This window comes from Lampris incognitus, chromosome 17, assembly GCF_029633865.1.
Source record: "Lampris incognitus isolate fLamInc1 chromosome 17, fLamInc1.hap2, whole genome shotgun sequence".
NCBI lineage: Eukaryota > Metazoa > Chordata > Actinopteri > Lampriformes > Lampridae > Lampris > Lampris incognitus.
In genome coordinates this window covers 10,081,429-10,104,310 of record NC_079227.1, presented here as the reverse complement: position 1 = coordinate 10,104,310, position 22,882 = coordinate 10,081,429, and the positions used below count along the sequence as shown (strand labels likewise).

Sequence of the window (22,882 nt, the reverse complement as noted above, 5' to 3'; positions counted from 1 at the left end):
CAGAGATACCTTTGTTTTGATGCAGCAACTGAAAAAGCTATTAATCCATAACACACTGTGGATAGGTACTCTGTTTGACCCGATTCTATATGTAACTAAAGCATTACAACTGAAGATTGTTGCTTCTTGTTCAATTCACCAACATTAATGGTAAATTATAATTGGTATATAATGGTATAATGGTATATAATAATTAATTAACACCTGTAACGGCGTTGGTGTTTTAAAAACTACAAATCCCAGAGATCCATTCAAGACAAATCAGAGTCACCATGACGACTGCAGTGATGTGTCAGTGTCTTCATCACCGCCAAACAGATACACCTTGTACAGACATGGGCTTTAGTTAGTGGTGTTGTACCTGTTGGTAAAGGTATTCTGCGAGCTTAGACCTGCTAGTTAGACACAACTCCACTTCTTCAGACTGTCTTCTTTGGTATTTAGCTGTCGTGGTGAAGACATAAAGACTGCGCGGTACAGTTTTCCCCACTGACATCCTACTCCACAGAAACCATAAAATGTTAACTAGAAAAGTAAATTGATTGGGATATCCATGGATTAGCTATTGTATTAAAACCACCAAAATACTGAAAAAGATATTTATTTACTTGAAAGTCTTTGAGGTTTTCGGCTCAAACTTTGATTCTTGTCATTGGATATCTTTTTTGGTGACTTTACTGTCTCTCTCTTTGTTCTGTAGCCTCCAATAGAAGTTGAAAATCCACCTGAAGGGTCTCCACTACCAGCACCCGGCTCCTTTGTACAGGAGCTGTTTCAGGCACAATACAGGTGACCTTTAACCTCGAAGTAGGTGTTTGATTTACAGCAATGGCCCTGCGTGTACTTTGGCTTGCTGATGTGCTCAGTGATTTGTGTCTTAGAACAAAAAAAAAGTCATTACTGAATTTATTTGCTTGTTTTACCACACAAAGGTGCCCTAAACTGGAGAGGGATGACATTTTACTACTACTACTACTGCTACTACTACTACTACTACTACTACTACTACTACTTTTGACTGCTCCCGTTAGGGGTCGCCACAGCGGATCATCCATTTCCATCTGTTCGTGTCCTCTGCCTCTTCCTCTGTCACAACAGCCACCTGCATGTCCTCCCTCACCACATCCACAAACCTCCTCTTTGGCCTTCCTCTTTTCCTCTTGCCTGGCAGCTCCATATTCAGCATCCTTCTCCCAATATACCCAGCATCTCTCCTCCACACATGTCCAAAACATCTCAATCTTGCCTCTCTTGCTTTGTCTCCAGACCGTCCAACCTGAGCTGTCCCTCTAATATAATCGTTCCTAATCCTCTCTTTCTTCATCACGCCTAATGAAAATCTAAGCATCTTCAACTCTGCCACCTCCAGCTCCACCTCCTGTCTTTTCATCAGTGCCACCTCTCCAAACCATACAACATAGCTGGTCTCACAACCACCTTGTAAACCTTCCCTTTAACTCTTGCTGGTACCCTTCTGTCACAAATCACTCCTGACACTCTTCTCCATCCACTCCACCTTGCCTGCACTCTCTTCTTCACCTCTCTTCCACACTCCTCGTTACTTTGAACAGTTGACCCCAAGTATTGAAGCTCATCCACCTTCGTCACCTCTATTCCTTGCATCCTCACCATTCTACTGTCCTCCCTCTCATTCACACATATGTATTCCGTCTTGCTCCTACTGAGTTTCATTCCTCTTCTCTCCAGTGCATACCTCCACCTCTCCAGGCTCTCCTCAACCTGCATCCTAGTTTGTATAGCCCAATATCACAAATTACAAATTTGCATCAGTGGGCTTAACAGCAACACAAGATCCATGGATCAACTACTCTCACTACAGATCACAATGTCATCCGCAAACATCATAGTCCACAGAGACTCCTGTCTTATCTCGTCTGTCAACCCGTCTATCACCATTGCAAACAAAAAAGAGTTCAGAGCCGATCCTCGATGTAATCCCAGCTCAACCTTGAACCCATCTGTCACTCCAACTACACACCCCACCACTGTCACACTGCCCCATCAATCCATTAGCCAAACCGCGTATCCTGCTCTCATGGTTGCGGGGATGCTGGAGCCTATCCCAGCAGTCAGTGAGCGGCAGGCGGGGAGGCACCCTGGACAGGGCACCCACACACACACACACACACACACACACACACACACACACACACACACACACACACACACACACACACACACACACACATTCACACCTGGGGACAATTTAGTATGGCCGAGTCACCTGACCTACATGTCTTTGGACTGTGGGAGGAAACCGGAGCACCCGGAAGAAACCCAGGCAGATACAGGGAGAACAAGCCAACTCCACACAGAGGATGACCCGGGACGACCCCCAAGGTTGGACTACCCCGGGGCTCGAACCCAGGACCTTCTTGCTGTGAAGCGACTGCGCTAACCACTGCGCCACCGTGCTGCTCATATGCCACCTTGTCATATGCTTTTTCTAAATCCACAAAGACATTACATTACATTACAGTCATTTAGCCGACGCTTTTATCCAAAGCGACTGACAATAAGTGCATTTAACGTAGGAAATCAGGAGAACTACTAGTCATCAGAGGTCATAAATGTATCTTCTCTCTAAACAAGCATCTAAGAGCAAAACCAGTGTTAAAGTAAACATGCAAGAAAGAGATTTTTTTTTTTATGAGTGAATACGATAAGTGCTAAGAGCAAGTAACAGGGTAGTAGTTCTTAAAGAGGTGAGTTTTCAACCTGCGCTGAAAGATGGGCAGCGACTCCGCTGTCCTGACATCAGTGGGGAGTTCATTCCACCACTGTGGGGCCAGGACAGAAAGGAGCCGGGACCGGGTCAATCGGCAGCAGGGGCCTCTGAGCGACGGGGCAACCAGGCGTCCCGAGGCAGCAGAGCGAAGTGGTCGGGCGGGGGTGTAGGGCTTGACCATGGCCTGGAGATAGGAAGGAGCTGTTCCTTTCACTGCCCTGTAGACTAGCACCAGAGTCTTAAACTGGATGCGAGCAGCTACTGGGAGCCGGTGTAGGGACATGAGAAGGGGAGTTGTGTGGGAGAACTTAGGGCGGTTGAACACCAGATGAGCTGCAGCTTTCTGAACAAGCTCCAGAGGTCTGATGGCCGATGCCGGGGTGCCAGCAAGGAGGGAGTTGCTGTAGTCCAGCCGGGAGATGACCAGAGCCTGGATGAGCACCTGTGCCGTCTCGTCGGTGAGGAATGGGCGAATCCTCCTGATGTTATAGAGGAGAAATCGGCAGGAGCGAGCAACCAATGCGACGTTTGCAGCAAAATGACAGTTGGTCGTCCGGGATCACACCCAGACTCCTCACAGTCCGAGCTGTTACTCCTTCTGGCCTTCTCTGTACTTCTCCATCAACATTCTCAAAGCAAACATCACATCTGGACTGCTTTTTCCTAGCATGAAACCATACTGCTGCTCGCTAATCATCACCTCTTTTCTTAACTTAGCTTCCACTTCTCTTTCCCATATCTTCAGGCTGTGGCTGATCAACTTTATACCTCTGTAGTTGCTACAGCTCTGCACATCACCCTTATTCTTGAAAATCAGTACCAGTACACTTCTCCACTCCTCAGGTATCCTCTCACTTTCCAAGATTGTGATAAACAATCTAGTGAAAAAGTCAATTTCCATCTCTCCTAAACATCTCCATGCCTCCACAGGTATGTCATGTGGACCAACTGCCTTTCCACTCTTCATCCTCTTCATAGCTGCCCTCACTTCCTCCTTGCTAATCCACTGCACTTCCTGATTCACTATCTCTACATCATCCAGCCTTCTCTCTCTCTCATTTTCTTCATTCGTCAGCCCCTCAAAGTACTCCTTCCACCTTCTCAGCACACTCTCCTCACTTGTCAGCACATTTCCATCTCTAACTTTCATCAGCCCTCACCTGCTGCAAATCCTTCCCAGCTCGCTCCATCTGTTTAGGGTTGATAGTCCTGTCTGTTCCCCTGACCAAGGCAATGGGAAAGAAGAAATGGAGTTGGTCCCCGGGTGCTGCAGCTGCCCACTGCTCCTATACAATAGGATGGATTAAATGCAGAAGACAAATTTCATTGTAACCAAACAACTGTACAATAATAAAAATGAGGTGGCTTTCTCTTTTCTTCTTCTAGCCAATTGGTTCAAGTCCTTTTCTCCTTCCTTAGTGTCCAACTTCTCATACAGCTCGCCATACACCTTTTCCTTTGCCTTCGCCACCTCTCTTCGCCTTACGCTGTATCTCCTTGTACTCTTACTTTTTTTGGGGGAGGGGTTCCCCCTTTTCCCCCCCAACTGTATCCAGCCAATTACCCTACTCTTCTGAGCTGTCCCGGTCACTGCTCCAGCTACGACATGTCTCTTCCGATACATGTGGAGTTGCCAGCCGCTTCTTTTCACCTGACAGTGAGGAGTTTCGTCAGGGGGATGTAGCGCATGGGAGGATCCCGCTATTCCCCCCAGTCCCCCCCCCCAAACAGATGCTCTGACCGACCAGAGGAGGTGCTAGTGCAGCAACCAGGGCACACACCCACATCTGGCTTCCCACCCGCAGACACGGCCAATTGTATCTGTAGAGACGCCCAACCAAGCCGGAGGTAACACGGGGATTCGATCCGGCGAGCCCCGGGTTGATAGGCAGCGGAATAGACCGCTATGCTACCAGGATGCCTCTGTCTACTTTCTTCATTTCTCTGACTATCCCACTTCTTTGTCAACTTCTTCCTCTGTATACTTTCCTGTACTTCCTCGTTCCACCACCAAGTCTCCTTGTCTTCCTTCCTCTGTCCAGATGACACACCAAGTACCTTCCTAGCTGTCTCCCTCACTATTTCTGCAGTAGTTGCCCATCTATCCAGCAACTCTTCACAACCACGTAGTGCCTGTCTTAACTCCTCCCTGAACTCCACACAACAGTCTTCCTTCTTCAACTTCCACCATTTGATCCTTGGCTCTGCCTTCACTCTCTTCCTCTTCTTGAGCTCCAAAGTCATTCTACAGATCATCATCCGATGCTGCCTAGCTACGTTCCCCTGTCACCACCTTGCAGTCTCCAATCCCTTTCGGATTGCACTCCTGTATAAGATATAGTCCAGCTCTGTGCACCTTCCTCCATTCTTATGTGTCACCGTGTTCTTCCCTCTTCTTGAAATACGTATTCACCACAGCCATTTCCGGCCTTTCCTCAAAATTCAACTCCCTCTGTCCTTCCACATCCCTCTCCTTGACACCATACCTGCCCATCACCTCCTCATCACCTCCGTTCCCTTCACCGACATGCCTATTGAAGTCCTCTCCAATCACCATTCTTATCAACACACCTCCCGTTTCCAGCTTCATACTCACCACTCTGTCCAACACTCTCTTCACCTCCAACACACTCTTGATATATGCTTCCTTCAGAATTAACCCCATTTTTCCTCCCATCCACACCATGGTAGAAGAGTTTGCACCCACCTCCGATGCTGCTGGCCTTACTCCACTTCCACCTGGTCTCTTGCACGCACAGTATATCTGTCTTCCTTTTCTCCATCATATCACCCAGTGCTCTCCCTTTACCAGTCATAGTGCCAACATTCAAAGTTCCGACTCTCACCTCCACACTCTTACCCTTCCTCCTCTCCCGCTGCCTCTGGACATGTCTTCCCCCTCTCCTTCGCTCAACAGCAGTATAGTTTCCACCAGCAGCCTGCTGGCTAGCAGTACTGGTGGCGGTTGTTGGTAACCTGGGGCTCAACCGATCCGGTATGGAAATCTGATTTATGAGCCGCATATTTGATTTGGCAAAGGTTTCACGCTGGATGCCCTTCCTGACACAACCCTCCCCATTATCCAGGTTTGGGACTGACACTAAGACTGCACTGGGTTGTGCCTCCCCGGTGGCTGTGTTACTGTGTTTCAGTCTACTGTTTCCACTGTATTTGTAGTAGTAGTAGCAGTGGCTAGTTTTTTTTTCTCGGGATTATTATTATATATATTTTCCTGTTTATGTATCCCTGTAGGTCCTCTCTGACCTGCCCTCACTGCCAGAAACAGAGCAACACCTTTGATCCTTTCCTCTGCATCTCACTGCCTATCCCAGTACCTCACACACGGTAAGGCCTTGATTAATCTAATATATGTACTTCTAGACAGTAGGGTCATAACTGGTGTTCACAGCTAATCTAGTACATGGGGGTGGGTTTGTATCCATGTTACCATGTGTGTGTATGGAGGAGAGTTGTTCGTTCTACCCCCCTAAGTGTTAAAATTCAACCAAAAGCCTTTTCTACTGGAAAATAAGATCAGAAATTGGTGTATGTGGGTGTCCGGGTAGCGTGGCAGTCTATTCTATTGCCTACCAACACGGGGATCGCTGGTTCGAATCCCCGTGTTACCTCCGGCTTGGTCGGGCGTCCCTACAGACACACTGGCTGTGTCTGTGGGTGGGAAGCCGGATGTGCGTATGTGTCCTGGTCGCTGCACTAGCGCCTCCTCTGGTCGGTCAGGGTGCCTGTTTGGGGGAGAGGGGGATCTGGGGGGAATAGTGTGATCCTCCCAAGCGCTACGTCCCCCTGGTGAAACTCCTCACTGTCAGGTGAAAAGAAGCGGCTGGTGACTCCACATGTATCGGAGGAGGCATGTGGTAGTCTGCAGCCCTCCCTGGATCGGCAGAGGGGGTGGAGCAGTGACTGCGATGGCTCAGAAGAGTGGGGTAATTGGCCGGATACAATTGGGGAGAAAAAAAAAGGGGGGGGGGATCCAAAAAGAAAAAAAGAAAAGAAATTGGTGTATGTTTGTCACAGTCAGAAGTTTATTGGTAGCTAGCACTCTGAATAAAAAAAGTCCATAATTCAATGGTTCTCCAACGGGTCCTCAGGTACCACCAGTACTGCTGGGTTGTGTCTGAAATCATATACTACTTTCTACATACTACATGTGTGTACTGTCCCCCAGCATACTATTATGATGTGAGTAAAAAATACAATGGCTGTGTGGACATACTAATTTATCTTCATGTCGCGCCACTTCCTTTCAGCTCTTTGCAGGTTAATGATGACAAACTTCGACTGGTGCGGTGACTCATGCCTTTCATTTTATATGTAAAAATAAATTATTTTAGCCACTTTCTGCCTAGCACAGTGAAACGTAATACTTGAATATGAACTGTTCTGCCAGTTGGGTTTTGTGTCATCTTTTGCCATTGTTGGTTGTTGTTGTGATGTGAAGTATCTCAGTGCATTGTGGGATATTCATGCCAGCATAGTGTCCACTGTTTGTGTACTCTGACATTTTCTCTGGATGTAGGATGCCATCTGGTATTTTCCACCTACTAAGTGACGCATACTGACATACTAAAACACTCACATCCTATTTTGGTGTACTAAATAGTATGCTAGTGTGCGAAGGAGGAAGTAGAACAGAAAACCAGCAGTACTGGTGGAATCTGAGGACATGATTGAGAACCACTGACATAATTGATCCAATATATACACCTTATACACAATAAGAACATAATGGACCTGATATATAGTATGACAGAATAGAATAGAATAGAATAGAATGAAATGGAAACTTTCTTTGTCCACGGGTGGGTATTTGCCTTTGGTTTCAATGTGGCAAAATCCAAAACACACAAGAAACAAGAAACGACTAATCAATAACTACAGGGGAAATGTAGAGTGGCCTCTGATACAGACTGCTGTTCATATTTACGGTTAAGTGCCGAATTCCTGGTACAGATCCAGCTTTAAGGATTCAGTCTGTTGACAGAAACCAAAGTGAATGATTTCTAATGCTATTTTTCTGTTTTTGGGAACTCTGCAGTGCCTCCCAGAAGGCAACGCATCATATTGATTAAAAGAAAGAAAGAAGGGAAGAGTAAGGATGGTGTAGAAATGAGACGTGTGACTTTAGATGGAAACAGCAGACAATCATAGCTGTTGTTGAACTCGGCTTTCAAAGGAAAGCCAAAAACAGAGTGCACTCCACTTCAAGGTTTGGACACTTAGATTGAAAATTGACAGGCAAATGCTAAAATTAGACGAGCGCTCGCTAACTTTGGAACATCGCTCGAGTGTTTGTCATGATGGTTCATTTCAGTAGTTTTGTTAAATGCTTTAAAGCAGAGTGCCACTCTCGCTGCCTCTTACATACCAAAATATAACATTTCCTTTGCCACTGTAAACGTTCTCGTGCTAAAATATACACCTAAATTACATTCAGTAGTCACATATTAATTTTATACAAGGGAATCCTAGTTTGTTAATGTACGCAGACTCCTTTCACATATGTTGTGCACAAAAAAGAAGTGAAATGCTCTCATTTGGACTGCCGTCATAGGGTTTGAAGGGGAGTGACCCGCTATACTGAAATAAAAGCCGGGGTCAATACCTGACATCAGAAATGAGGGAGTCAATCAGATGAGCGGCGAAACACCCTCAAACCGCAGTCCAGTTAAATATGATTTCTGGGTTTTTTTGTGTGTAATTTTACCACCTGGATGAGCGAGATGAAGCTACATAGTGATACAGACATCTCACACATGGTAATCATCCCCCCCTTTTCCTCCCCCCCATTGTACTTGGCCAGTTACCCCCTCTGCCGATCCGGGGAGGGCTGCAGACTACCACATGCCTCCTCCGATACATGTGGAGTTGCCAGCTGCTTCTTTTCACCTGACTGTGAGGAGTTTCGCCAGGGGGACGTAGCGCGTGGGAGGATCACGCTATTCCTCCCACTTCCCCCTCCCTCCTGAACAGGCACCCTGACCGACTAGAGGAGGTGCTAGTGCAGCGACCAGGACATCCACATCCGGCTTCCCACCCACAGACACAGCCAGTTGTGTTTGTAGAGATGCCCGACAAGCTGGAGGTAACACGGGGAGTTGTACCGGCGATTCCCGTGTTGGTAGACAGCGGAATAGACCGCCACGCTATCCGGATGCGGATAATCATTCTTTCTGTGTTGACAGTTTGATGTGGACACATAAACAGATTGTGGTTCCGGTTTTGTGTTCCAGGCCCCTGTATGTGACGGTGGTCTACCAGGGAAAGTGCTCTCACTGTATGAGAATCGGGGTGGCGGTCCCTCTCTCCGGCACCGTTTCCAGATTGAGACAGTCTGTGGCTCAGGAGACCAAAATACCTGCCCAACAGGTGCTGTCCGAACTGTCATGATGATGATGTCGCACCACGCATGTCAAACAATCAGTCAACTTTTTGTTCACGGCATGGTTTTGTATGTGAAAATACCAGGCAATGCACTTTACATGAGAGCCGGTTAAAAGTGAACGCAAGATTCAGACAAGCGTGTAACCACACAAAAGGTGTGTGTGTGTGTGCTTGTGTGCATATTGCATGTGTGTGCATGCATGTAGGTTTTCTCCATCCTGTTGAAAAGTGCTTGGGCTGGGTGGATGTTTGCTAAAACTAAGGCTAAGCTCCATGGGGCATTCGCTTGATTAAAAACCCTACCAACTGCTAACCGAGACCCTCTGCAACCACATAGCACACGAACTTGATGGTCTTAGAATGAACAGCAAAATCCTGGTTTCACCTGCAGTCCATGACCTGTCTTACCTCCTATCCCGTCTTTCTTAAAGAGTCCAGTGATTTTTAATTCAGTCAGAAAAGTTTTATTGTGTAATATTAAAGGGTGATTTCGCCAACGGTTTTTGCATATGTGCAGTCAGTACTGCTGAGTAATGTAGTGGATTGAAGCAATAAAGTCCTCACTGTGTACTATAATGATGGAGATATCGGTGTTGTCCTGCTCGGAGAGTCTTTCCTACAGTGCCTCCGTGGACCAGAATGCATTGCGCATAAGCGTCTGTATCGTGGTCCATAAGATCCTCTGTGCTAATGATGGAAACGGATGAACCACTGTAGCGACCCGTAGCGGAACAGCTGAAAGTAGTAGTAGTGGTAGTTGTAGTACTAGTAGTAGTAGAGCATTAGAAACCCTGCTGGGCTGTCTTTATTTTTTCCTACCGCCAAATGGCATCATGATACGCCACTTGGTGGCTAGATAAAAACTCTGCCTCCAGACATGCAGAAATGATTGGGAACGACTGCAGGTGTTTTTTCATGTGCTATCCCTGTTACACATAGACAGAGATAAGGTTGAAAATTGGGGAATTTTCCCTGTAATGTTAAGAGTGTCATTTTTTTCAGCTTCAAAAGTATCATTTGATTTGTTAGAACTGCTTTAGCGCCCCATCTCTGAACATAGCCAGTTCTCAGGAGGTTGTCATAAGACTCTTTACTGAAAGCTATCTAGCTCTCTAACTTGCATGATGCTGTAAGGCATCTATTTGTAAACAGACCAGCTTGACTAATGATGATTCATTGACCATTCAATCAAATCAGAGTATTGGAAGTAGATTCAACTACTACTTTCGGCTGTTTCCGTCAGGGGTCGCCACAGCGGATCATCTGTATCGGATGTAGAATGGCTCTCTGAAATTGTTTATTTATGTTGACAACCAGGAGGAGAGTTTCTCAAGAGGCTTAGTGAGATTTTCACAACAACAGAAGTTTTAGCATTTTGGATAAGTTAACATAAACATTCTCCTGTTCAAAAATTAGGCAGGAATTGCAAAAACCTGCGGTCTGCGCTGGTGTAGCGGTCTAAGCATCGGCTTTGTGTCGATGCAGTTGCCCACTGGGGACCGGGGTTCGCGCCCCGGTCTCGTCAGATCTGACTATGGCCGGATTCGATGAAGCAGCAATAACTGGCAATGCTGTCTTCGGGAGGGGGGCGGAGTCGGCTTGTGTTCGTCACATGAATGCGTCTCTGTGTGTGTCGGAAAAAGCAGTGGTTCGGCCTGGATTTGCCTTGTCACGAAGGTGGCGAGGCGTCTCCTTCGAGACTGCCGGCCGGAGAGATGCAGTTGGCAAACACATGCAGTACGAGGGTGGGTGTTTGAACTAAAATAGGGAGCGATTGGCCACTAAATTGGGAGAAAAAGGGAAAAATCTGAAGTAAATTTATTTTTTTTTTAAAACAAACCCAAGAAACTGTGTGTGTGTGTGTGTGTGTGGGGGGGGGGGGGGTCTCTCCGTGTCCTCATCTGATTTGATCACTGATCCTGTTCTATAAAAATTCTTATCGAAAACAAACTCTAGTTTTATTGGTAGGTATGTTTATTTTAACATACTAGGAATCTGTCTTGGTGGAAAGCTCACTATGAAGAAATTGTTATCAACATGCCACTCTAAAACAAGAAAAAGAGTATCTAACCTTATCTATGACAGGTGACATGTACGAAATGAATTAGGGAATGATGTGTGTCTCTCTGTACTGAGTGGGGAAAAAGGCAAAACTAACAATTAGAAATGGGTCAAATCTGCATTTTAGTGTGTCTGTATCTGGAGTCTGATACCACTGAGATGTTACATAACCTCAGTTTAGATCAAATGAGTGCCTCTGGTGTTGATCCTGGCCCCCGTGTCCATGTTCAGATCGTCCTCACCGAGATGTACTACGACGGTTTCCATCGCTCCTTCTGTGACGATGACGAGGACCTGGAAATCATTCAGGAGAGCGACTCCATCTTTGCCTTCGAGACGCCGGAGCTCTTCCGCCCGGAGCAAATACGCTCGCAGCGCGCAGGTCTCTGCACCCCCCACCCCTCTATACACACACACACACACACACACACACACAAACACACACGAGTGCACTTCTAAATGAGTAGTCCAGTAAGTACAAGTTGGCTGCATTAGATTAGAAATGGGTTCATGGAGAAATGCTCTGCCCAGGAAGCACAAGAATCCATTATGGTGGCTGACACTATGAAGCAGCATGCAATGACAAACATCTCAGTTTGTTTGTTTGTTTTATTTTGTTCATATTTCTTGTTGTTTTTTTCTTAATTCATTTTTATTAATAAACGTCTCGTGAATTCATCTCGGACTGATCTTCATAGCCTAAATTTGAACTCTTCCTAATAGTATTTACCAGAGTAGACTGTCTAGACTGTCTTAAGTGGAACCATTTAGGACTTCGTCACTAAGCTTCATCTTCAGATTCTAATTTCCTTTTGTCTTTCTTGTAATGCTAATATCAAACATTAGTTAAAAGATTGTAAGACAGTTATTAATATTTCGAGAGATGCTAACCAGTGTATTTTAAGAACTTTTAAGTGCCCTATTACTTATTTACTAGTCACTATTTAAACATACTCATTATTAAGCATGACCAGGTTTTGTCTTAGTGGAATATCCAAACAGAAACAGCACAAAGAACATAAACACAACTTTCTGTAGCAGGAAGAAAAAAGTAAAATAAAAAATAAAAATCCAGATAAGAGAATAATTTTGTGTAGTTAATTATGCGACCCAAGAAAGTTGAATCAGTTCGTCTGAACACAGTTTAGTGGGAGAAACGTTTCATCACTCATCTAAGTGACTTCGTCAGTCTCATCTGACTGCAGGTACTATCCCCAACCTTATAAACAGTACAGTTGCATAACGACCAAAACCGGTGATGGGTTTCATATGTAATTCATGACCATTAATTAGAGTCATAATGGCCACTTGTACTATTCACAGAGGATTGGGAAAAAGCTGCGATCACAGGAATCAGGAAAACTTTGTCATTTCATTTCACGCACTTGCGCACATGAAATGAAATGAATTTGCCCCAGCCCACAGCAGCGCAACACAAAGACAAAAACACATATCCCAAAACTACAAGAACTACAAGAACACATGTATCCAAACTAACACATATATCCAACTAACACATATATCCAAACTAAACAACAAAAATAAAAAATCACTGTCCAGCAGAACGAAGCCAGGATGACAATCGGAACTGCCGGTCTGCATGGGCTAGCAGTTAGCTTAGACTGCTTCGCTTCCGCGTCCTGTCAGAAGAGGTGTTTCCTCTTTGGGCGCAGCTAAGGGCAGGGCTGTGGTCCCTGGGCCCACAGGACGCAGCAGACCAAGCTCTCCCAGCCATCAAACTTAAATGCAGATGTGGATAAAGACACTGCATGGACGGTACTGGGTGAGGCTGCTGCAAACGTGAATTTGCACCACCATCTTCCCACACTGGAAGCGGAAAAAAAGCACAGCGTTGTAAGACCGCGCCAGATGTATTCTTAGGCACCCTCTCGGTTCAGGGATGGTCATTCCCTCTTCACATAGATGACCTCTTTGACTTCCAGTTCAAAGCAGTGTTCCTCCCTGTGAAGGATGTGCACATCCTTATCCTTGAAAGAGTGGCCACTGGCCTGTAGATGGGTCTGTAGAGTCCTGACCTGACGAGGTACTCTTCTCTGTTGTGCCATCTGCTTCGCTAGAGTTTGTTTGATTTCTCCAACGCACAAGTCATGACAATCCTTCCAGCACTTTACACTACACTGGTGAGCCAAAACGTTATGACCACTCACAGGTGAACCAAATAATGCTGATCATCTCAAACGAGCACATGTCAAGGCCTGGGTAGATTAGATGGTAATCGAACAATCAGTTCCCATAGTCAACGTGTTTAATGCAGGAGAAATGGGCAGGAGTGAAGACCTGAGTGACTTTCACAAGTTCCAAATTGTTATGGCTAAACGACTGGGTCAGATCGCAATGGAACGGCAAATCTTGTGGGGTGCTCCAGGTCAGCAGTGGTGAGTACCTACCGACAGTGGTCTGAGAAGGAACAAACCACAAACTGGCGACAGGATGTTGGGCACCCAAGGTTCATCAATGTGTGAGGGCAACGAAGGCTATCCTGTCTGGTCCGAACCAGCAGAAGGTCTACTGTGGCACAAGTCACGGAAAATTTTAATGATGGTTATGGAAGGAATGTGTCACAACATACAGTGCGTCGCACTTTGCTACGTATGGGGCTGTGAAGCCACAGACTGATCAGAGTGCCATGACCTCTGTCCACTTTTGAAAGCATCTACCATGGGCATGCAAACATCGGGACTGGACCTTGGAGTAGTGAAGAAGGTTACCTGGTCCTATGAGTCCCGTTTTCTTTTAGATCACGTGGATGGCCATGTATGTGTGCCCCATTTATCTGGGCGGCACGAATTCACATTTGCAGTGGCCTCACCCAGTACCGATGTGGGAAGATGGAGTTGTGAACTTATGTTTGCGGCAGCCTCACCCAGTACCGTACAGTGTTTGTCCACATCTAAGTTTGTTTTGTCTTCGTTTGATGGCTGGGAGAGCTGGTGCTGGATCAGCTGGAAGAGCTTGGTCTGCTGCTTCCTGTGGGCCCAGGGACCATGGCCCTGACCAGAGCTGCACCCGAAGAGGTAACACCAAGGGCGGTCTGACAGGACATGGAAGCGGGGCAGGCTAAGCTAACTACTAGCCCATGCAGACTGGCAGTTCCGATAACACGGAGGGCGGTCTGGCGGTGGCTTTGCCTAGCATTGACTGTGTTTTAATGTCATCGTGGGGAGTGTGGGCAGGTGTTTCGAAGGTGTCTGGCTTGGAGAGCTGGCGTTGGATCGGCTAGGGGAGCCTGGTCTCCTGTGTCCTGTAGACCCAGGGACCAAAGCCCTGCCAGAGCTGCAGCCAAGAAGGAAACACTGAGGGTGGTCTGACAGGACGTGGAAGCAGGGCAGGCTAAGCTAACTACTAGCCCATGCAGACTGGCAGTTCCGACAGTCATCCTGGCTGGCGTTCGTTCTCTGGACAGTGGAATTTTTTGACTGTTGCACTGAGTGGGCTGTGTTGTTAACTGTTTTGTGTATTTTTTGCTTTGTTCTGTCTGTTTTTGTATGTTTTTGGTGGTAACTGTGCGACATGTGCATCGATTTCCAGGGAGCCCTCACACGAACCTGAACCAGAACAACTTGAAGTACGGCACAGATAATAATAGGACATCCTCACAAATACCAGAGCCCTCCACACCGCCACCGAGCCCCAACAAGAACCGCAGCCAGGCCGACAAGATCGTGCTGTTGGTGTGCAACCGGGCCTGTGCCGGACAACAGGGCCGCAGGTAAACCAAAACAACAACCTACTGCAACATCACGTTTTCATCACATTAAATCTCTAATTCAGATAAGCAGCATGGATAATGGATGGAAATCTCTTTCATTTTTTTTTTATTGTTTCAATCATCCTGTATTCTTCTTCTTCTTCCTCTTTCATCCTGTATTGTATTTTGTTATCTGTCTTGAGCACAACGAGACAACTTCCTATCAACTTTGTGTTGAAATGGCAATAATTTATTGAATCTTGAATTTTTACAGTTGATTTTTTAGAATCTGCTGTTTACTCTTAAAGCTAAAATCTGTGATTTTCCTCAATCTGTCCCTCCCTCTGGCAGAGACAACTACAAACAAGGTGTAGCAGCCATTGTGGTTGGTGTATCGTCGGCTCAGCAGTAAACAGTTCCCACCATTGTAAAAATGGATCCTGGGACCAAAGCTAACACAGGCAGTAGGCAGTCTAATGTAGGGCGTCTGGGTAGCATAGTGGTATTTCATTGCCTACCAACATGGGGATCGCTGGTTCGAATGCCCGTATTACCTCCAGCTTGGTCGGGCATCTCTACAGACACAATTGGCTGTGTTTGTGGGAGGGAAGCCGGATGTGGGTATGTGTCCTGGTCACTGCACTAGCGCCTCCTTTGGTTGGTCAGGACACCTGTTAGGGGCGGGGGGTGGACTGGGGGATAGCATGATCCTCCCACGTGCTGCGTCCCCCTGGTGAAACTCCTCACTGTCAGGTGAAAAGAAGCGGCTGGGGATGCCACATGTATCGGAGGAAGCATGTGGTAGCCTGCAGCCCTCCCCGGATTGGCAGAGGGGGTGGGGCAGCGACCGGGACAGCTCGGAAGAGTGGGGTAATTGGCCGGTTACAATTGGGGAGAAAAAGGGGGGCAAAAAAGACAGTCTAATGTATTACAAACTACATCTACACTGTTGTACAGTAGTATTGTCGTGGCCACATCGGCGTCATGTTTCAGTCTTTTTCTTGTTTCAGTAGGAACGTGATTGCCGCTGCACCAGTGCTCCTCCTACCTGATTAAACCATTTCAGTAGCGGTATACAGAGACTGGAGAGTGTCTCCAACCATGGTAGAGATGATGGTAGGGCTCTAGTTTCCGGAGGGCGGTACTGCTAACGCAGACGTGACAGTTTCATCGGGTGCAAGGTGGTTTTTCTCTCCCGTGGGCGTGTTTGCTGATTTCCGGCCTTGCCATGACATCGCTCGCACCGCAACAGTTGTGGTGGCGCAGTGGAGGGGGTGTCAGTCGAAATCAGGTGGCACAGTGCTAGTTTGGTGTAAAATAAAGCCAAAATCAGACCACGTCTTAGCGCAGACACAGGCGTTGTGTGGTAGTTTCCACGCTTTAGGCGAAGGTGCCCTAAGCATAGACTTATACAAAGTCCAACATGCCCCTTTTGTGTATGTAATGTTGGCGTATACAATGGATAATTTAATTAATGACTACTGTCCTAAATCTTCTTAATCACAAAACAAAATATATGAACGTGTATCGTTGTTTTCCAACATAAAACAGTCAGTGTGCGTCATGGAAAATAACACGGTGGCGGGGATTTCGATATATCAGTTAAGCTCATTAAACCGGGAAGAACGAACTGGTTGCCTAGGCTAACTGATCCGTGATCACAACTATTTAAGGTCTCCTGCCGTGTTCACAGACTGCGCAGGAAAGAGAAAGGCTGGTGAGGATGAAGACACGTTAAACAGTCGCCTGTCAAACGATCATGGACGTCAGTTTCCTCCTGGGAGAAGCTTTTCTGCCTTAGGTGGTCTGGTCTGGTCTGGTCTGGTCTGGTCTGGTCTGGTCTGGTCTAGTCTAGTTTGGTGTGGTCTGGTCTGGTCTTCCGCCCTCCATCACGAAACCGGCAGTTCGCCATGACAGAGCGCACGCGCTGCTTTTAAAGGGGATGAGAGGAGCTGATTTGATTGGCTGTAGTTGAAGACAGCCCCCACCACTCCGACTGATAATGTATTCCATCTAATCCAATCCTTTCAAAACTGCACCTCCATTGCTCCCGGTTACCGCCAGCGCAGGATGTCCTGAAATCAGCAACAAAAAAAAAAGAATTGGCCACACCTTAGATCGGTTTGCGCCAGTGCCTTTGACTGCGCTATGACCCAGAAACTAGAGCCCATAGTATTGTGGAACTTGACTCCATGATCCAGATGTGTAAAATAACATTAATTAAAGGAGAAAAATCCCAGATTTAAGCTTTAAAGACTCACCTGTCCTACATTTCCAAAACATTTCAAGATCCTCCAGCTACGTTTTACAGACGGTTCCCCAGTCCAGACTAGAGACCGAAGGTGTAATTTGCTTTTACCCTCAGGGGCCCTGAAACATTGGATGTGACCGACTGGAAGAAATTTGATTAGCTGACTCAGTGACAGTTTTTAAAAATCACTGCTGAAATCTTTTTTTATTTTTATAAACTCTGCCCCTCTCAACAGCTGGTTTATGTTCTTATGTGTTTTATTGCCTGCTGTTGTTTCGTTTCACTTCTTTCAGTGTTTTCTCTTTGTTTCCTGTGAAGCACTTGTGACATCTGTCCTGAGAAGTGCTGTATAAATAAAGTTTATTGTCATTATCCTCATTTTCATTGTCCATCCATTCATTATCCAAGCCACTTATCCGAATTTGGGTCACGGGATGCTGGAGCCTATCCCAGCAGTCATTGGGCGGCAGGCGGGAAGATACTCTGGACAGGCCGCCAGACCATCACAGGGACACCACATTCACACCTAGGGACAATTTAGTACGGCCAAGTCACCTGACCTACTAAATGTCTTTGGACTGTGGGAGGAAACCGGAGCCCCATGAGGAAACCCACGCAGACACGGGGAGAACATGCAAACTCCACACAGAGGACGGCCCGGGACGTCCCCCAAGGTTGGACTTATTCATTGTCCCGGGATTGCAGGAGGATGGGAGTTTATCCCAGCAGGCGTTGGCTGAAAAGCAATTGACGCCATGGACAGGCTGCAAATCCATCATCGCAGGGCCCACACACACAAACACCCGCACACTAGGGCCACTGATTTAGAGGAATGATAATCACGGTTCATTTGCCTCATATGCATATTTTTGGACTTTTGAAGAAAACTTATCCAAACTCCACATTAGTGTGGTTGCAAACGAACCCAGAACCTTCTTGCTATGTGACATCATCAACAACCACCAAAACACTGCTTCCCACAACACAACACAACACAACACAACACAACACAACACAACACGAAGGCTGAAAATGTATGGGGGTGGCCGGCACAGCAGTTTCGTCTTCGCATTAAGAGGGTTCAGGGTTTGCATGGGATTCCGCCCTCAGTCCAAAGACATACTACATGTTAGTTGCACCAATGATTCTTAAATACCCGCAGGTACGTATGAATGAAGCAGTCTACCTGCCCTCTGCTCGACTCCTGCTGGGACAGGCAGAACTCGAGCAGAAACACAGGATAAGTACAACGAGATATGGAAAAGTAAATAAATGTTGCTTAAAAGGAAACAATCACGATTTTCGATATATCAATGTATATATGTGTTGTAGGTGTAATGACCAGTGATGTGTAGACTCGCTAGCCCTTAGTTGACTGGTTAGTGCCGTTGCCGACCTGGGATTGCATCCCAGCTGCGGCGGTTCTCGGCTGCCCCCTGAATTTGCAACATAGGGATATTAGCAGTCTTAATACTGAGTAGTCTTGTGTCCTCCTTATATGGCATTCAGTGGCATTCGCTACAACAGCTGTATGTGGTGCTGTTATTCACATTTCCTTACACAATGGAGTCTGTTTCAGTGTAGCCCAATGAAGACGGCAGCAAACCAGGAGGTGAGAGTTGGAGTTTTCACATTCAGGGATCGTCCCGTAGTGGCGTCACTGGCGGACACTTACCTGCACATTTTCGGCAGCGTTTCAGAGAAACAATATTAGGATTTGTAATAGAATGTAACTCCTCCAGTGGAGGGGTTACATTCAGTGATACATTCTATCACTGGAGGGGTTACATTCTATCGTATCACCGTCCATAGGGTGGAGGGCCTCCACCCTATAGAGAGTGATAACATTGAAAATCGTAATTATTACCCTTTGAGCTGTGTTTGCTGGACAACAAACTAAAAGGACACTGGTGTTTGTGTGACATGCAGGTTTGGTAATCCGTTTGTGCTGTACTTGGAGAGATCGGTGACGTGGGACGTCCTTCAGAAAGCGATCCTGGAGAAGATGCAACACTTTTTGCGTCCGGGGGTCTGCGTGCAGGTATAAAATGTCTTATTATGCAAGCAACACCGATTCACCAACACCTATGTACCTAAACACACTCTGACTTTGATAGGGACTTGATAAAGAAATACTGCATTTTTGTGTGTGTGTGTGTGTGTGTGTGTGTGTGTCCGCAGGTCGGACCGTTCAGTTTGCGTGTGGTGGGTGTGGTGGGAATCACCTACCTCCTGCCACAGGAGGAGCAGCCACTCTGCCATCCGTCTGTGGAGAGGTAATACCATTTATGACCACCAGAGGGTAGGCCTACTTCACTTTATGGCGCCACCAGTAAAGGTCAAGTCAATTCAGGGGCCATCAGAGGCCCTGTACTCTCAGATATGCTGATTTTGAAATGATTCTTAAAATATGTAATCGCCTGTCTGCTGGTCACACATATTCTATTGTAGGGGATAAAACAGATTTATCGTAGGTGATTTCTATGCAGTGGTGGTAAATAAATACTTTAATGAACACACAAATACATAAAAAAGGGACATAATATCTTATTAAATGGCATGATCTTTAATACCGACTGTCTTGACTGAAAATTACAACTGTCATGTGAAAACCTTATATATCCACCCTTTCTGTTTTGCATACATTGTGTTAGCTTAGAATGAAAGCTGCAAAAGTCCTTCAGGGGCGGCATGGCTCAGGAGGTAGAGCGGGTCGTCTAGTAATCGGAAGGTCGCTGGTTCGATCCCTGGCTCCTCCATAGAGCGTGTCGAAGTGTCCTTGAGCAAGGCACTGAATCCCTAACTGCTTCTGATGAGCAGGCTGGCACCTTGCATGGCAGCCCCATCAGTGTATAAATGTGTGTGTGTGTGTGTGTGTGTGTGTGAATGGGTGGGTGTGAGGTGTACACTGTAAAACGCTTGGCGTAGTCGGTAGAATAGGAAAGTGGTATATAAATGCAGTCCGTTTACCATTCATGTGCATTTAGGAAGACAATTAGAAATTGGGTACTTTTTGAAAATTATACGACTCAAACTGAATGATTACATGGCTGCTTAGCCTCTACTGCAGAAATCTTGTATTTAAGACGATCAAAGCTTTATCTGATTGCAGGTTTATTCATTTTTGATTAATTTTCAGAGGGGAGACAGCTTTATTTATGCTTTCTGTTCGGTTGCTGGCGGTGTTGAAAAACTGTTCTTACTCAATTCTTGCACAAAATAATAGTTTCTTTCTATACAAACATAAGCTGAATATGTAAATGTGCACTGCAGTGTTGGCAGTTTCTCCACAGCTGTATTTATATCTTCAGTTCCTCCACCGGGACCTAGAATGTTCTTATGCCCTGAATCTCAATAAGTGGCCCACGGGCCAGGTCCCATCAGGTGCCATTGTTGGCTAACACGACAGCAAGAAGAGTAGAACTTTTAGCCAAGGAGTGTTTTTCCAGTCTACTCACTGATTTGAAGAAAGCAGAAGCCATATCATTAGCCTTACACTCGTCCTGTGATCAAACCAATACAGAACAGCATCACGGAAGGTTGACTCAGTTCATCAGGACACAACGTTTATTGACAGAAACGTTTCATCACTCATCTAAGTGACCTCTTCAATCTCAACTGACTGCAGGTATCCCACCTTTATACACAACACAGTGTAACGACCCAAACCAATGACCCAGTTTCATATGCAAATTGCCGTGAGCATTAACTAGAGTTACAATGGCCCTGTGTGCTGTTCACACAGGATTTGGGAGTGGTTGCAATCACAGCTTTGTAAGATGGCGACAGATCAGAATTAGAAACAGAAATACTTTATTCGCCCCCGAGGGGAAATCTTTTACTCCCTGTTCAAACCAGCGTTCCTCCCTATCAAGGATGTGCACATCCTCATACTTGAAAGAGTGGCCACTGGCCTGTTGATGGGTGTAGACTGCAGAGTCCTGGCCTGGTGAGTTAACTCCTCTGTGTTGTGCCATCCTCTTGACCAGCTTCTGTTTGGTTTCCTCGAAGTACAAGTCATGGCAATCCCCCTTGCTTTTAACAGCGTACACTATATTGCTCTGTTTGTGCCGGGGGACCCGGTCCTTGCGGTGGACCAATTTCTGGTGCAGCGTTTTTTGGGGTTTGAAAGTAACTGAGATGTGATGTTTGGAAAATATACATCCCAGCTTTTACGACACTCCTGCCGCATACAGAATCCCCACTGGTTCACGCTTAGGCAGCTGTTGTCCTTCTCCTCTCTTCGATTGGCTGGTGCACTGTTTGGGCGTCTTCCTGGCTTTGACAAATGCCCAGTTAGGATAACCACACTAAACCAGGGCCTGTTTAATGTGGAATTTCTTCCCTTCCCCGACCGCTGTGTTGGTGGGGACGTTGTCAGCTCGGTGGTACAGCGTCCTGATGACTCCTAGTTTGTGCTCCAGTGGATGATGAGAGTCAAACCTCAAGTAATTATCAGTATGTGTTGGTTTACTGTTCACATCACCTTTCAAATATCCCCCATCACCAATGGCAGTTTCACAGTCTAAGAAGGCTGACCTGTCATTTTTCACACCCTCCCTGGTGAACTTGATGTTGTTGTCCACAGAGTTAATATGGTTGGTGAAATGTGGTACATCCTGAGATTTAATTTTAACCCAGGTGTCGTCCACAAATCTGAACCAATGGCTAGGTGGTGTCCCTGGACAGGACATCAGAGCCCTCTTTTCCACTTCCTCCATATACAAGTTGACCACTATAGGTGAGACTCGGGAACCCATAGCACACCCATGTCTCTGCCTATAGTACTGCCCCTGTATGTGAAGTACGTGGACTGAAGACACAGTTTCAGGAGCAGACACACTTGGTCAGTGTTAAGGGTGGTCCTATTGCTAAGGGTGGGGTCATTTTGTAATGTCATACGGACCACCTCCACTGCTTCATCAACAGGAACACACATGAAGAGAGACTTAACATCATAAGAGACCATTGTTTCATCCCCCTCCATAATGATGTCCCTCACCTTATCTTCAAAATCCATTGTGTTCTGAATGTGATGTTCATTACTGCCTACCACCAGGTTAAGAATAGATACCAGAAACTTAGCGATGTTATGGGTCACTGAGTTAATCATACAAACAATAGGCCATAATGGCACATCCTGTTTATGTATCTTAGGTAAAGCATACAGACTAGGTGTAGCTTCCCCTGGGTATAATCTATGGTACAACATTCTGTCAGTAGCATTGCCCTGCTCTAACAGCTTCAGACAATCTATCACCTTTTTCTTGTAACCATTGCCTGGACCTCGTTTCAGGGGCTCATAAGTATTTATGTCGCTAAGTAATGTCATAAATTTCTCATGATAGTCTGTCTGGTTTAATACAACAGTGCATCTGCCTTTGTCCGCTGGCTGGATGATCAGGAAACAGGAACAATTTAATGTCATTTCTTTCATGTATTTGCATACACAAAGAAATGAAATTTCATTTCTCCCAGCCCACAGCAGTGCAACACAAAAAAAAAACACGCATCCAAAATTTCCCAAAAATGACACCACCAAAAACAGAGAGAACAAAGCGGAAAAGAATAAAAAACAGTTAACAACACAGTCCACTCAGTGCAACGCAGTCCAAAAACGCCCTCTGTTCAGAGAACACACTCCAGCCAGGATGAGTGTCGTGACTGGTGGTCTGCGTGGGCTAGCAGTTAGATTAGCCTGCCCCGCTTC

At 46.2% G+C, this 22,882-nt stretch overlaps 1 protein-coding gene across 1 annotated transcript in view; it reads left to right on the top strand.

Annotated features, from left to right (window-relative positions):
• The window catches only part of LOC130127555 (ubiquitin carboxyl-terminal hydrolase 31-like), a 60,227-nt gene that overhangs the window by 13,364 nt on the left and 23,981 nt on the right, over positions 1 to 22,882 (top strand). Inside the window, exons 3-9 of the mRNA XM_056297226.1 lie at positions 701 to 789; positions 6,002 to 6,094; positions 9,001 to 9,136; positions 11,444 to 11,594; positions 14,762 to 14,942; positions 19,102 to 19,213; positions 19,354 to 19,448. Coding sequence (XP_056153201.1) covers positions 701 to 789; positions 6,002 to 6,094; positions 9,001 to 9,136; positions 11,444 to 11,594; positions 14,762 to 14,942; positions 19,102 to 19,213; positions 19,354 to 19,448 — 857 coding nt within the window. The remainder of the gene's footprint in view (positions 1 to 700; positions 790 to 6,001; positions 6,095 to 9,000; positions 9,137 to 11,443; positions 11,595 to 14,761; positions 14,943 to 19,101; positions 19,214 to 19,353; positions 19,449 to 22,882) is intronic.